Below are 14,924 nucleotides of genomic sequence, written 5' to 3'. Positions count from 1 at the left end.
CATCATAAATAAATCATGGGATGAGCATCACTCTCCAATTTGTTTTATGGCTAAAAAAGTAAGACATCCTAGCTCTTTTGTAAATGAACTGTCACTATAAATTATGCTAGGAACCTAAATGATTACACAAATCTGGAATATGTATTTTATAATAAATTAAAATGTATACATTATACTTGATTTTCCCACTTATTCACAGTATTAGTTTCATTGATCCAAAATTTTGTATCTAATCCATTCTAAAAGTTCATCAGTTATAGAGTTCACTTCTTGTGATAACATTAAGAGCAAATCACACAGATGCTCATATAACATTACCCAACTTACCACTTCATAGACATGGTGGTGATCTATAGTCAGCTTAATGTTTAGCTTAACTTTAGCTTAGTGTTTAGTTTAACTCTCAGCTTATCTGAGCATTAATGCAACAAATGAAAAATATTCTCTCCCTAAAACTGTCAGTATGCATTTATTTATCCTAAAGATACTGATTCTGTTAAAAAGCTGCACTCCATGGATGAGAATTTGAACTGAAGACATACCCACACCACTTCTTAATTTTCTAGGTTCTGTCATTCTGTGGTTCCTGCCCTAAGCTACTCTTACTGAACTTACTGCCCCAACTGCAACTCCAGAAAAAGCTCCAGCTCTGGGAAGCTGGTGGGATTTGGAAAGACTCTGAGGAAATCCCCGGCCCCCCAGGCCCTTAAACAGGATAAGGTAAGGTATAACAGTACCTCAGCACTGCAAACCGGAAGGCCATCAGCCATGCTTGGTGCAGCAGTACAGTCAGAGGACAGTGGGGAGTCCTTTCAGCCCCAACACAGGCTTCAACCTCTAATGCCACCATGAGGGGCTGGGAGGTTGTAGTTAAGATCAATGGCAAATGACCACCACATTCGTCCATCACCACAACCCCAGTGACATGGGACAGGGGCCAGGAAGCAGCTGAAGCCTGAAGCAGGACAGGATCCCTCCGACAAAAGGTCCCCATCACCCTGTGTTTTCATCTTGCTGTCCCTGGCTCCAGGCACTGCCCGTGTAAAAGTATGTGTAGACCATCACCTTCTCCTACGAGAGGCGAAACCCTGACAGAGCCGGGGCAGAGCCACTCTTGGGAAGCCAGGGAAGTTGAACAGAAGAACTTCAAAGAGCAGATAGTAACACGATGGCCTCATCAAAGCTGGCAATGCTGCTTAACATGATTTCTTATTAGTTCCCTGTGTTCTGTAAGCAGATCTTATAAATATGAAAAGGTGTATTCACTGTGAGTCAAAAAGGCAAAAGTCCATGAATCAGGTATTGTGGTGGAATGAGAAGGCCATGCCAAGATGGCCACTGGCAAGCGAGTGTCAGTTACTCAGGAATGGCTTCAAAACCCACCTGACAACGGAGCCTGCCTGGCAACAGGCTGTGATTGGTTAGGGCATAAATTGCCCCTTGACCGGATTGGCTGCCTTGGCTATTTAAGCTGCTGTACCAACTGAAATAAACGAGTCTGTGGGCTGCTCGCCTCTGGCCTGCTTTCACCTGACTCCCGGGGTCTGTGTGGTGACTCTGGCCTCTTGCTCCCACCACGCTCCTCCTCTCAGAACGAAACAACTGCAACAAGGTATCTCCCATGTTTCTGATGTACCTGTCATATTCCATCATGCTTTTAATAACTTGTTTGACACAAGTATTATTTAAAGGAAATCTATGCCTGAGCCAGAATCTTCTAAGAAATAATCAACTACTTAATAACGTTGTCTTGGAGCCTGCATTGTGGTGCAGCTGGTGAAGCTTCTGCTTGTGACACCAGCACCCCCTACTGGAGTGCTGGTTCAAGTCCTGGTTGCTCTGCATCCATCCAGCTCCCTGCTACGGCCTGGGAAAACAGCGGAAGAAGGCCCAAGTACTTGGGCCCCTACCACCCACAAGGGAGACGTGGATGGAGTTCTGGGCTCCTAGATTCAGCCTGGCTCAGCCCTGTCTGTTGTACCCATTTGAGGAGTCAAACAGTGGATGGAAGATCTCTTTCTCTCTGTGTCTCTCCCTCTCTTGTTCACTCTACCTTTCAAATAAATAAAGAATAAATCTTTAAAAAATAAAAAGACTTGGCCTTTGAAAACTGTACTGAAAGGCCAAGAAGGAATGCTATCAGAGGGCGATAGCTTGGCTTGGATCTGACAAGTGTCTAAAATCCTTCCAGCTCCTCATTTCCCCATCAGCGTTCTCCTGAGTCATCACACAACATTATGAAAGGAAAGCGAACTCTCAAGAAAAATAAATAGCTTGAGTATGAGTGAAAACAAGAGACAGAAAATTGGGTTAAGACCTTTAGAACTCAAAGCAGCCAAGTGCCAAAAGGAGTACAAACTCAAAATAAAAACAACTCCAAGCTGTGAAAAGAATGGAAGCCAGAGTGAAGGGGTGTGGCTTTCCTATAAGTGACTACTTTGGGATCCTTTTATAAGATTAACACCTTCCAAGCTGTCCCTGGTGACCTCAGAATGTGGGTCCAGCGCTGGGAGGATTAGAGGTTGGTAAATAGCTAAGAGATAACGGGCAGTTTTGCTCCAAGTGAACTCATTACCCACTGTGTCTCTTATGGGCAATAAGCAATAGTGGACTTTTAACATAATTAAATCTAATATTCATGCAACAGTCAAAGATTCTGAAGAAGGCTAGGTATTCCCCTTTTAAGCTGAATCCATTTTCAGTAATTAGAACTGAAGGCAAAAGCATACACATGGCACTATTAATCACTGAAATCAATCACGTCGAAGAGATCTGCAGGGTCCTTTTATACTCTGCTCTGTTCTCTCCCTGTCATTGCCAGCCAATGTCATTACATTTATTAGTAATTCTTAGCTGCACTTCTTATCCCATACACTCCTTTCTGTGAGCAGGAAGTCATAATTTCTATTCAGTTTAAGAAAACTCCCCATTTCATTCTTTATTTTTTTATTTTTTATTTTTTTTTCTTTTATTTATTTATTTATTTTTTGACAGGCAGAGTGGACAGTGAGAGAGAGAGACAGAGAGAAAGGTCTTCCTTTGCCATTGGTTCACCCTCCAATGGCCGCCGCAGCCAGCGCACCGCACTGATCCAAAGGCAGGAGCCAGGTGCTTATCCTGGTCTCCCATGGGGTGCAGGGCCCAAGAACTTGGGCCATCCTCCACTGCACTCCCTGGCCACAGCAGAGAGCTGGCCTGGAAGAGGGGCAACCGGGACAGAATCCGGCGCCCCAACTGGGACTAGAACCCGGTGTGCCGGCGCCGCAAGGCGGAGGATTAGCCTAGTGAGCTGCGGCGCTGGCCCCCATTTCGTTCTTACATACAATCACAACAATCCTCAATTTTAGGGACTGTTAAGTTAAACATGTCTTTAAAATTCCTATTAAAGCAGTAAAGAAGGCTTATTGAAAATAATAGCAGAGGGGCCGGCGCTGTGGCACAGCGGATTAATGCCCTGGCCTGAAGTGCCGGCATCCTATATGGGCGCCGATTCAAGACCCAGTTGCTCCTCTTCCGATCCAGCTCTCTGCTGTGGCCTGGGAAAGCAGTAGAAGATGGCCCAAGTCCTTGGGTCTCTGCAACCATGTGGCAGACCTGGAAGAAGCTCCTAGCTTCTGGCTTCGGATTGGTGCAGCTCCGGCCGTTGCAGCCAACTGGGGAGTGAACCATTGGATGGAAGACCTGTTTCTGCCTCTCCTCTCTCTGTGTAACTCTGACTTTCAAATAGATAAATAAATCTTTAAAAAAAGAGAAAATAATAGCAGAAATGCTAAGCTAGTCAAATAACCTATGGACCATGATACTGAAAAAATAACCACTATTTTTCAGTTAGGTTGTTCATCCCAAGTTGTTCATATACTTGGCCAGACATTCATCTGAACATATTAGTATATTAGTCTTTTTGCTGCCTGACCCAAATCCAGGAGAATTATATTGGTAATAGATCTGAAATATCTCAACAAAAAGAAAAGCAGGATCAATAGCATATGGACGTGAGACCAAAGTCTTAATGGCATTCCTGACCAACCAAGGGGACTGACAGTATCTGTATTTTAAAATGTCCACCTGCAAGACATTCTAACAAGTGGCTCTAACACCAGTTACACTCTATAAGTCAACAAGGCATCTGTTCTGTGCCAGAAATCATGCTGGATTGGACTGAAAAGACTCCTAAAGAGAAGCTGCAGAGCTGAGATAAGTATATGCCTGAAAATCAAATGCAGTCCAAATAAGGAGGACTATTTCCTCAGGTGGGTAATTGCAGTTAAAACACAACCTCCACACAATTCCTCAATAAAGGAAAACTAGTCATAAGCAGACTCATACTTGATGGAGATCAAAATGAACAAAGCAATCACTCCTGGAATTGAGTACAAATTGTATTTACCTGGGGGGGGGGGAGAGCAAGCATCTCAAGGGTGGGCGTTTGGCACAGCAGTTAAGACATGCTTGAGACACCCACACCCCATGTCAGAGTGTCTGCTTTGAGTCCTGGCTCCATTCCCAATTTTCACTTCACTGCCAATGCACACCCTAGGAGGCGGCAGGTGATAGCTCCAATAGTAGAATCCCTGCCCTCTATATGGGAGCCCCAGATTGAGTTCCAGAATCCTGGCTTCGGCCTGGCCCATCCCTGCAGGTGAGCATTTGGGAAGTGAATTCAATGACAGAAGACCTCTGCCTGTCCATCTCTGTCTCTGCCTTTCAGATGGAAAAAAGAAAAAAAGAAAAGAAAGGAAGAAAGAAAATCACACTTGGACTGTGCCTTTGTGGGAAAGAAAAAAGTTTCAATTGGTCAGGAAACTTCATTTCTGTGTAGGGTTGGATTTCAAAATTATGACATCATCCAAAGTAAATTTTAGTGCCAACCTTGCTTTCCTTTTGTAACTACTCACTTGTAGATGTCCTGGGGCTTCAGCTCCTCTCTGGTAGGGCCTGTCAGGGTGGGGCCTGGGCTTTGCACAGCTGGCTTCCTGCTTTATGGAAACCTCACAGAGCAGAGGAGAAAGTCCTCAGAAAAGAAGCCATATGCCCATTTAAAGCAAGGCTTTTTGGCCTAGAAGTGTCCTCCAAATCCTTCCACAGGAAAGCCAATGTTCTCTACCTACCAACTGCCTGGCCAATGTGTTATTCTCCCCATTTTTGCCTCTGTGAGGACCCTGGTATCCCAAAAGACTTTTGTGATCCCCCCCTTCCATTCATCTCTGTCTTTTCTCTCCCTGCCTGTGCCACATTTCAAGGTTTCGCCTCAGCCCTTGCCCTGGTAGGAGCTTGTGTCCACACCCAGACTTTTGGTTCCACATTTACCCAAAAGATAAAAAACAGAATTTGCTTTCCTTCCTCCTTAATTCTAGTAAAGTACTATTCAAAATAGACAGGGCCATGAAAACCACTCACACACAAAATCAGAAATCAACTTGCTGAGTTTACTATGAATTTCTCATCAAGCAGAAGCAAAGGCTCAGTTATTCCAGCTGAGGTCACAATGAAGTCGCCAAAACCTTCTGTGGGCCTTGAGAATCCTAATTCTGAGCAAAGTGGTCTCTGGGGCCAAAGGATTCACCTGCGGGCCACACTCCCGGAGAAAACACAGATGTTGACTTCTTCAGATGTTTGTCAGCCAGTGATGTCTGCTTGCCTGCTCATTTGATGATTCGGATCCCCTAACTCCAACCTCATACAGTAGGAATGGGGAAGCTTGGCCTCACTCCTTCCTAGTGAAAGTGTATATATATAAGACTTGAATCTTCCAGAATCCAAGGACAAATCACCTGCCGTCAAGTTCTTTACAAAGAGTCCCCTCTGGAGCTCAACCACCTCCCTAGTCAGCATGTCCAGAGCTATTTTATGCCTCTCTCACGTACAGCTTCCCTCTAACCTCCCCATGCAAACACTCACTCACTGCTCAGGAAATCCCCATCGCTGCACACAGGAGGCAGAATTCTGGTTCATCCTTTCTCTGACCAATATTTTATGTCTCTAAATCTGAGTCACTGTCTAGAATGAAGCTCTGGAGGGTGAAGTCTCATTAGTGTCATGACCATTAGTGTCCCTGGCTGGCAAACTGTGCAGGAGGGAGGATTCTGGTGTGGTCTTGGAGAGTGGTCCAGGAAGGGTGTGGATCTTTTGCCCCACGGGAGTTGCAGGCGTGCCGTTTGATCCTTTAATTGTCTGCTCTTTCCAGCTGGAGAGCTGCTCAGACAGACCACACACGACCATGCATATCTCCAAAGGACCAACATCCACGCTCTAATTTCAGAAAGAGGAAGGGAACATTTTCCTAATGCTGACTCAGCCTTCTTATTCTCCTGGGCCAGCGAGTCACAAGATATAGAGAGAAATATTTGCTTCCTTTTATTTTTCCACCAACTGTCTTCTTTAGTGTGTTCTTTCAAACTTATAAGGAGAAGGAAATGGTATTTCAACTCAAATACAACTTTTAGTCCTCTTCCTGGAAGGGTATGAGATAAAAACTTCCAGTGCCCCACTCATTGTATGCCCAGGGAGGCAGATTTAGGACAGAGGTGCAGGAGAGTGGCATCTGTCCTCCACTGGTTGGTGCCCAAGCAAAACCCCTATGTAGCTCAACAAATGGAAAAACAGGCGGCTACTTCATTAGCTTAGTCTTCTACATTTTCCAACCTCTCAAATATAAGGTAGGACTGTTCAGCAAGTATGAACATATATAATGCTGTTTTTTAATGGACTGATAATAGCCCTCCCATTCACACGTATCTTTCTGCCAAAGAAATCCAATACAAGTGGCCAGCATTGTGGCACACTTGCTCTCTCTCTCTCTCTCTCTCTCTCTGTCTTTCCCTCTCTCTTTCTGTAACTCTGCCTTTTAAATAAATGAATAAAATTAAAAAAAATATATAGGGGCTCCATGAAGTTTTAGACCAGCAGTGATTATTTTCCATTTAATCTATAAGATTTGGAACTGTTTCTCAAATGTACTACACAGAAGCATCTGGGAAGCTTGCTAAAAAGCACTGCCTTTGGACCAGTCTATCCAGCAAGTCTGGAATGCGTTCATCACCAACCTGGGGAGGATGAAGGTGGTCTGTCCTCTATACTTAGTTCTAGGTGTTTTCAGCAGATAATATGAGCTGTTAGAGCTGCGAAAATTAGTTAATTCCTAAAGAGTTCATGTGCCCTCTGGGATGCCAGAGAAAAAATAAACAAAAATCTATTCTGAGGAGTAAACACGTACTTAGAAGCTACACCAAGGAACAAAGTGCGGTGATAGAGAACAATGGAATTTGTGGCTTAATAAGCAGCAGAGTGCTGTGCTTCATGCAGTTACAGACCAATAAAACAAGCACAGCAGAGTGGTTCACAAAACCTCCCAGTTTTTAAAGTTGAAGAAAGTTCACTGGGTTTAAGGCAGTCAAACCTGCAATCTCAATCGTATTACTTAAAGGTGCATACCCACTCCACAGGTTGTATGTGATATGACTTTGTTCAGGTATTTTTTCTTTGTAATCTATTTACAACTCTCAAAAAGAGTTTTTTAAAAATCATAACCTTTAAATATTACATGGATGCATATGTTTGTCTTTCATTTATTAAGCAGAATTCTATTGAGGACTGAAAACAAAGGCCATTGAGACATTGTCCTTGCTCTCAAGATTCCTACAGTGTACTGGAGGCGATGAGGGAAAATGAATCAACGTTAGGTGTCCAAGTGGAGACGCAGCTGAAGCATTCATGAGGAAGTCACCTTGGGAGCTCAGAGGACATTCAGCCCGAACTCAGTCCTGAAGACGTAAGTTTCCCAGGTGAACAAAAGGACAGGAGAGACAGAACAACTAACAGGTATGTGGAAGTCATATGATCTAATTCAGATTGGCTAAGACATGGGATACTAGAGGACACTGGCTAGAGACTTCTAACCTCAAGAGAAAAGCAGGGACCCGTTCATACTCAAAACTGGGATCTTATCCTGAGGGTACTATGATTCATTTGTGGATTTTTAGCAGACAATTATAATATAATTTGCTTAAAAAGAAAAGTATGGAGTGGGTGTTTAGCCAAATGGTTAAGATGACAGAGTTCCATATCCGAGTGCCTGGATGCAATTCCCAGCTCGGGCTCCTGACTCAAGCTTCCTGCTAATTCAGACCTTGTGAGGCAACAGCGATGGCTCAGGTAATTGTTTTTTTGCCACCCTTGTGGCAGACCTGGATTGCATTTCCAGCTCCCAGCTTCAGCCCTGCCTAGCAGGGTGGACTGTGCCAGGTGACCAGCTGGCTAACAAGGGAGAGGTAGATGAACACATCTAGGATAATACAGATTTATGATGTGCATGGCTGAAAAACTGGGAGTGCCAGCAATCAAACTAGGAAATACAAGCAGAACAGCTGCAGTTCACAGGTCCTGTTGGGGACACAGGGATCCAAGTTTCCTGAGGCTCACACCTGAGCATGCCTGAAATACACAAGCATAGGAATGAACCACTGGCATGGCCACAGGGACAACCGTCCTCAACAGCCCCTGGACAACGGCAATCATCAAAGATGAGGGCAGGAAGATAAAGGTCACAAAACCACCCCCCAACCCCAACCTCCGTCAGTTGGGAGGTACAACAGAGGAGGACCTGGAGGAGCAGGATGAGAAGGAACAGAAAGGAAGGGTCACATCATGAAAGCCTGGGGGAGCAGAAAGTTCACACAAGTGGGAATGGAGCATAGACTGTCAGACACCTTGCCCATCCTTACTCAGGCTAGACTACTTGTGGTGTGCATCTCTACCAAGTTCAAGAGCAGGGCGTGGGCTGTACCAACAATAATGGGATCTCAAAGCTCAGGAGGCACATGAGGGCGGTATCAGCACAGGTTAGGACTTGAGTGGGCAGCACCGAAGTGAACGTGTTCTTCCTGGAGTGACCTTCCACTAAGAAGATGTCTCCAACCAGGCGGAAGCTGATCTGGGGCTGGGTGAGGCTGAGACAAAACAAAGGTCAGCTCCCGCTGAGGTCATTTTCCATTGTCACACCACACTCCACCGGGCAGCTGATCCACCTGTCCGTCTTCTCCCTCCTCAGACAGAACACTGACAACCAACCCCGTTCCCCTCCTTGGTCTCAAAGAAAAGTTTTCACTGGGTTCTGGAAGTTACTAATTTCAAGTCTGCAAAACCTTTCCCTTGTAATCTTTTTCCAAGTGTCGGTCTTTCTTCTGTGCATGGGGATTAAGGGCAAGTTCCCACACCCACCTCAAGTATTTGTTAAGATAACAGGAGAGCATTTTGCAGCTTTTCTGAGATTTTAGAAGACAAGGGTGAAGGGAGGAGATAGGCAATGCAGAAATGCCTGAGAACACCGCTGCGGAATTATTTGAAAGTGGGGACACGGGTTAAATATTCATCAACAAGTGAAAATTCAGCTCTGTGGTGCAAATGTAAATTATGGTTATTAAGCACTTAGATGTCGGTTTATTGGAAGAAAGTTCATTGATATAAGACGTAATAGTGAAATAAATAAAATTGTTACTGGAGACACTATAAAAGTAATACCAACACAGGATCATTTCAATCTTGCAGGGGAAAAAGCAGGCTTCGGTTGCTTCCCAAGCCGGACACGGCGCTCCGGCACCGCACGAGGCCCTCGGCGCGGGTGTCCCGTCCGCGTACCCAGGCCGTCGCGCCCGTCTGGAGCCCCCCATCCGCCGCGTCCCGAGCGCCGGTGTCGTGAGGAGCTACAGCAGCCGCAGCCGCAGCCACCTGGGACGACCACATGCGCCGTCCCGAGCATGCTCAGTCGGGTCCTGACCCACTTCTGCCCGTCGCAGGTCGGCGAGCGTGGTGAAGGCGCTGCCAGAATCCGAGAAAAGCCTAGAGACGGCGAGCCGCTGACAGCCTCCTCTCCCAGACATTGATTCCTGACCCGGCGGCGAACAGCCCGGGTCGGCTGCAGGCGCCACCGGGAGCGTCAGTTCGGAAAGTCCACCTCTCCGGGTTTTCTTAGCCGCCGGAGCAGAAGAGGGCGGAGCCGAGTAGCAGGCGCGGGGAGGCGTGGCCGAAGGGGGCGGGTACAGAAGAGGGGGCGGGGCCTGGCCCGGACTGAGCGGCGGTCTCTGTGAAGTCTGGAAAAAAAGTCTACGCTGCAGATCATGCGGGGAAACTATTGCGGGTGTTAAAAAATAAACTAATTTAGGACAGTTTTTTTTATTATTATTACTAAGAGCCATTTCTTATTAGAGAAAACGTAGAAACTATAAATTAAAAAAATACAGAAAATTAATTTAAAAGTAACCCCGAATCCCACTACCCCGCAGCAGCAGCGAGCGCCCCGCCGGCCTCCCGCGCCGCGCTGCGCTCTGACACGTTCAGCTGCACGGCAGCCGGCCTCACGCCGTCGCGTGGGCTGCGTGGCTCCCGCTCCCGGCCCGGCATGCGGCCCCCGCCAGGCGCCTCCTCAGCACTCGTGCCACGCGACACCGGAGAGTTGCGGTGCGAGCCCCGCGGCGTCGGAAAGAGATCTACTAAGCCTCGGCTGGCCGAGCCGACCCCGGGCCCGCGGGCCGCCGCCGCCGACCTCCTGCGAGGGAAGCTCCCACCGCTCCCGCACGCTCACCCGCGCCCCGCCCCCGCCCGCGGCCGCCGCCAAAACCCGGCGGCGACGCCCGCTCGGCTCCGCGCCTCCGCACCGCCCGGCGGGCCGCACTGGGCATGCTCGGCGCCGGCCGGCTCCGGCTCCGGGAGGTGGGAGGCTCCGCACTCGCGGCCGCCCGCCGTGCAGCCCGCATCGCTGCCAGGCGCCGGAGGAGGCGGCTCGCCCGCAGCAGGCGCTGTCAGGCGTCGGGCGCAGAGCCGGGGGCGCGGCGGCAGCGGTGCGGCTGGCCATGGCGAGGGGTGCGCGGCGACCCCCTGAGTGGCGCAGCGGTGTCAGGTTAGCCGGGGCGTCCCTCGAAACGGCGCGGCGGGGCTCGGCGGGAGGGAGCCGTACCCGATCGGCGGCCGGGGCCGCGGAACTTTCGGGTGCCTGGGCTGGCGGAGCCCGCAGCGAAGGCTGCGCGCGGGAAGACAGCAGCAGCTGGCTGCGGGAGGGTCGCAGGATGCTTGGGAGATCCGTCCCGGGCGGGGGCTGGCGGGCAGGGGACAGCCGCGTCCCGGGGTCGCGCCCTCACCTTCCGAGGGCGAAAGCCCCGGTGTCCCCTGCGCTCCTTCGGGGAGCCTCCCGCGTCTCCGGAGGAGAAAAGGACGCCAAGCAGTGGCGGGGGTGGGGGGTGGGGGCCTTCGCCCATCCGGGGTCGCTTGGAGCCCCGTGCCTCAGTTTACCCCGCATAGGCACGAGGCTGCCCTGGCCGCGGCGCCTAAGGTCTTGAGTGCGGGTTCCCCATCGGGAACCGGAGGGCGCCGCGTCCTCCTGCCGCAGGAGTGCTGGGAGCTCCGAGTGCCACGAGCCGCCGCCTCTTGGCCGGAGCTCTCGGAGTTTGTCGCATTTGACACCACAGCAAGTTGACAGCGAATTGTTTGTTGGCTTAAAGTGGGGAAACGTGCTTCAGTGGGCTTAGGAAATAAAGTAATTGCAGAACTGATTTATTTTAAGCCTAATATTTAACACCATTACCTCTTCCAAAAAAATTACTTGACTTGCAAATTCCAAGATGCATAAAGCGAGCTAGCAAAAAAGCAAGAAGAATCTTTGCAGGTCTATTATGTGCTCATAATGTAGAAAATAATGTTATGGTTGAATTGTTATTTAAGAATACTTGTTAGCAGAAGAGTCTGGTTACTGTAGCAGTCTATTTTGCCTTATCTTGGAAACATAGCATTGCAGAAGAGCAATGTTTTTTGAGATTTTCTCACTTTTGTTTCTAAGTGAAACACATTTTTTCAGTTGCTACTATGTTGAAACATAGTAAAATTTCAGTATGAAATCCAAGATGGAAAAAGATGTCTTTTAAAACAATGTAGCTCTAGTGATATTTTACATACTACAGAAAAATGCACTTTGTGTGCCCCACTGCAGTTTTTGCAGTTTCTTCCTAGAACATTTAGTACTGCAGCTGTAAGAATTACCTGCATCTAATAGGAGTACGGTAGACAATCCTTGTTCTAGCAAGAACAAGTTCTGCCTCTAACCACAGCTAGATTCTCAAGCCTGTTTCCATAAGTATTGCTTAATGGGTTCAATTGTTTTATTTGTTAAGTTTGTTGTAAAACTTCTTGTTTGCATTTTTAATAGACCTTAATAGACTTTAAGAGGGTATTGACTTTTCATTGGGTTGTGAATAGTCTTCAAAAGTAGGGGCTTGCTTATAAGCCAGAGATGGCTCCAGCTCTAATTCCAGATATTTGGGTGATTTTCCCAGATTGGCTGTGTGCTGTACTTGTACACAACTGAGATTTAATATCAGGAAAGCCTTGAGCTATTGGAACAGCAGTAGCAGCAGCAGGATTACTATTTGTGAAAGTTAGACCTTCACTTCTCATTTTAGCTACATAGTTTGGTTGGAGATATTCATTGCTTCTAAATGTATTTCTAAGGACTTTTAGCAAAATTGAGAAGTTTAAAAAACTCAGACACAGATACTGAATTGATTTAAATTTTTTGTTGACACATAATAATTGTCCATATTTATAGGCTACAACGTGATACTTAGATATATGTATATAAAGTGTAATGATCAAATCAGGTAGCTAGCTTTGTGCTTCCTTTTTCTTTAAAAATGCATCAGGTTTAAAATCTGCATGGTTTGTTTCCTAATATGCATTTTCTATGAACTTTCTAAAGACTCCCTGGTATGAATGGATTTAAAAATTTTTTTGCACCAAAACAAACTTTTAATTCTATTTTCCGTGAAATTTTTGACATACCCTCCTATGCGGGTCTCATTCTCAGATTGCATTCCCAAATGGAAACAACCTTAGCCTTGGGTTTTTTCAGACATAGAGGAAGCAGCTAGGCCTTATTTACCTTTTGTGAAGAAGAGGTTTAAGACAGATCAATGGGCCCTTTTCCTGATCTAAAAATCCCAAGCCATGAAATTCAACCAAAGGCTTATACACACTGCCCTTAACTTCAAAACTTCTACGTTCTCCTAACCTAAAACTAACAAAAACCAACAGGGGTTAGGTTGAAGAGGGAGTCTGTTATTGCTCATGAAGGAAAAGTAACAAAGTAGAATTTGTATTTAAGTTACAAAACAGGTGATAATTGTTTATCTTTTGTACTAAACTATTGGGTTCTTGCAGCTCAACTGCTAGGGACATAATTTTTAGTTTTGTTTCCATCTTAGGTACTTCTTTGATTTGATGTTGTCACATCAGCTATTCATGGCAAACTATTGCCTTTAAAAGTAGATCTTCCCCCATATATATATATATATATATATATATAATATGTAATATATATTCAAATTCTTTGGCTTGCAATTTAAATACTTGAGTCTATTTAAATTTGACTTGCTGTGGATTCTTATTCTGTTTCTAAAGTGAGATACTGAAATACCAAATAAATATTCTAGCCAAGTTGTGTTTAACACAGCTCAAGCCAATTTCTTAGGCAAGTGGGATGGTTTTTTGCTTTTTTTTTTTTTTTTTTTTTTTTTGAATATCACTTCTAACTCAGCCTCTAACCCAGCACTTGGAATGTGACTAACCTCGTCCAGCTTAGCCCAGGAGGACCCGTAAAACTTGGACAGTATTTTGTATTCCATGGTCAGTCACATTAAAGTTAGGAATCGGGGCCGGTGCTAGCATTCCATAAAGGTGCCAGTTCAAGTCCTGGCTGTAAGGCTACCACAAAACACCAAACCCAGAGTAAGGGAACGGGTTTATTGGGGGAAACCCGACAGACGGGAGGGAAGGGGAGAAGAAGGAAAAGAGGGAGAAGGAGAGTGTAAGAGAGAGAGTGAGAGACATCAAGAGACAGAGAGAGAGAGAGAGAGGCCATGAGTTCAACACTGGTGGTTGGGCCATGGGGTCTCCTGGCTTCCAGCAACGGTGGTGGGAGCTAGAGCCTATAATGGTGTTCAGGCTGTAAATCGTACCATAGATAAGACTGTGCCATTATTTTTTTTTAAAGATTTATTTATTTATTTATTTGAAAGAGTTACACAGAGAGAGGAGAGGCAGAGAGAGAGTAAAACGTCTTCCATCTGATGGTTCACTCCGGAGTCAAACTGGCTGCAACGGCCAGAGCTGTGTCGATCAGAGCTTCTTCCACGCTTCAGGCCAACGTGCCGGCCCCAGGGCTGTGCCGTTTTACTAACACTGGCTGCTCTACTTCTGATCAAGTTCCCTGCAAAAGGCCTGGGAAAGCAGTGGAAAGTGGCCCAGGTACTGGGATCCCTGGAAGAAGCTCCTGGCTCGGATCAGCTCAGCTTCTGCTGTTGTGGCCATTTGGGGAGTGAATCAGTGGGTGAAAGATCGATCTCTCTCTCTCTGTCTCTCCCCCTCCTTCTCTCTAATTCTGCCTTTCTAATAAATAAATAAATTAATCTAAAAAAAGTTATGGATAGCTTTAAGGTACCACTGGTTTAAATTGACTATACCTTTCTGGAATGGTTAAAAGATTAAAGGGTTTGGTTCATTTGGTTTATATGTTATCCTCCAAACAGAAGCCCTGTAAATTTATTGGTCTTGACTCTGCCTCCACTTGAAATCTTTACTCATTAAAATATCACATTAATTTTTCCTTCCTACAGACTTTTATAGTTAGGCCTTGAGGCTGCAGAAATGAATAAGACGTGGTGACTCACCATCTAATTGGACAGAGATGCTTGAGGATGAATAAATTGCAGTATGAGATAAGTGCTCCAGGAGAGGAATGCACATGGGACTGGGGAGACCGAGAGGGACGAGTTCCTTGGACTGGAGATGAGGAGGGCCTCAAGGAGGTGGTGACATTTCCATAGGACCTTACCGAGTGCCTTAGGAATTGCTAAGAGTCTTCTAAGCAGGGGAGTAGACACTTC

At 46.4% G+C, this 14,924-nt stretch overlaps 2 protein-coding genes across 3 annotated transcripts in view; one reads left to right on the top strand and one right to left on the bottom strand.

Annotated features, from left to right (window-relative positions):
- Positions 1 to 9,414: 9,414 nt before the first annotated feature.
- On the bottom strand, positions 9,415 to 11,379 carry LOC149127761 (uncharacterized). Its single transcript, XM_089325503.1, has 2 exons — positions 11,130 to 11,379; positions 9,415 to 10,085 (listed from the first exon to the last, which is right to left on the bottom strand). The coding sequence occupies exons 1-2, from the start codon at positions 11,244 to 11,246 to the stop codon at positions 9,699 to 9,701; spliced, it is 504 nt and encodes a 167-aa protein (XP_089181629.1). The 5' UTR covers positions 11,247 to 11,379; the 3' UTR covers positions 9,415 to 9,698.
- Positions 10,617 to 14,924, top strand: part of MFAP3L (microfibril associated protein 3 like) — a 42,347-nt gene continuing 38,039 nt past the window's right edge. The window contains exon 1 of one of the 2 annotated variants that reach the window (XM_008249776.5): positions 10,617 to 10,891. In XM_008249776.5, the coding sequence (XP_008247998.4) occupies positions 10,845 to 10,891 (47 nt within the window). In that variant the 5' untranslated portion in view covers positions 10,617 to 10,844. The remainder of the gene's footprint in view (positions 10,892 to 14,924) is intronic. The other variant, XM_070068293.2, reaches the window with a different exon arrangement.

This window comes from Oryctolagus cuniculus, chromosome 2 (genome assembly GCF_051225735.1).
Source record: "Oryctolagus cuniculus isolate XC-2025 breed Fujian yellow rabbit chromosome 2, ASM5122573v1, whole genome shotgun sequence".
In the NCBI taxonomy this organism is placed as follows: domain Eukaryota; kingdom Metazoa; phylum Chordata; class Mammalia; order Lagomorpha; family Leporidae; genus Oryctolagus; species Oryctolagus cuniculus.
The sequence above is the reverse complement of the archived record's forward strand: the minus strand, read 5'-3'. Positions and strand labels throughout refer to the sequence as shown.

Bases quoted from the DNA above. Each gene is read 5' to 3' on its own strand.
- LOC149127761 (XM_089325503.1), bottom strand. From the start codon at position 11,246: ATGGGCGAAGGCCCCCACCCCCCACCCCCGCCACTGCTTGGCGTCCTT. The intron at 10,086-11,129 runs GTGAGGGCGCGA...CTTTTTTTCCAG, and splicing joins GGGGCTTTCGCCCTCGGAAG to ACTTCACAGAGACCGCCGCT.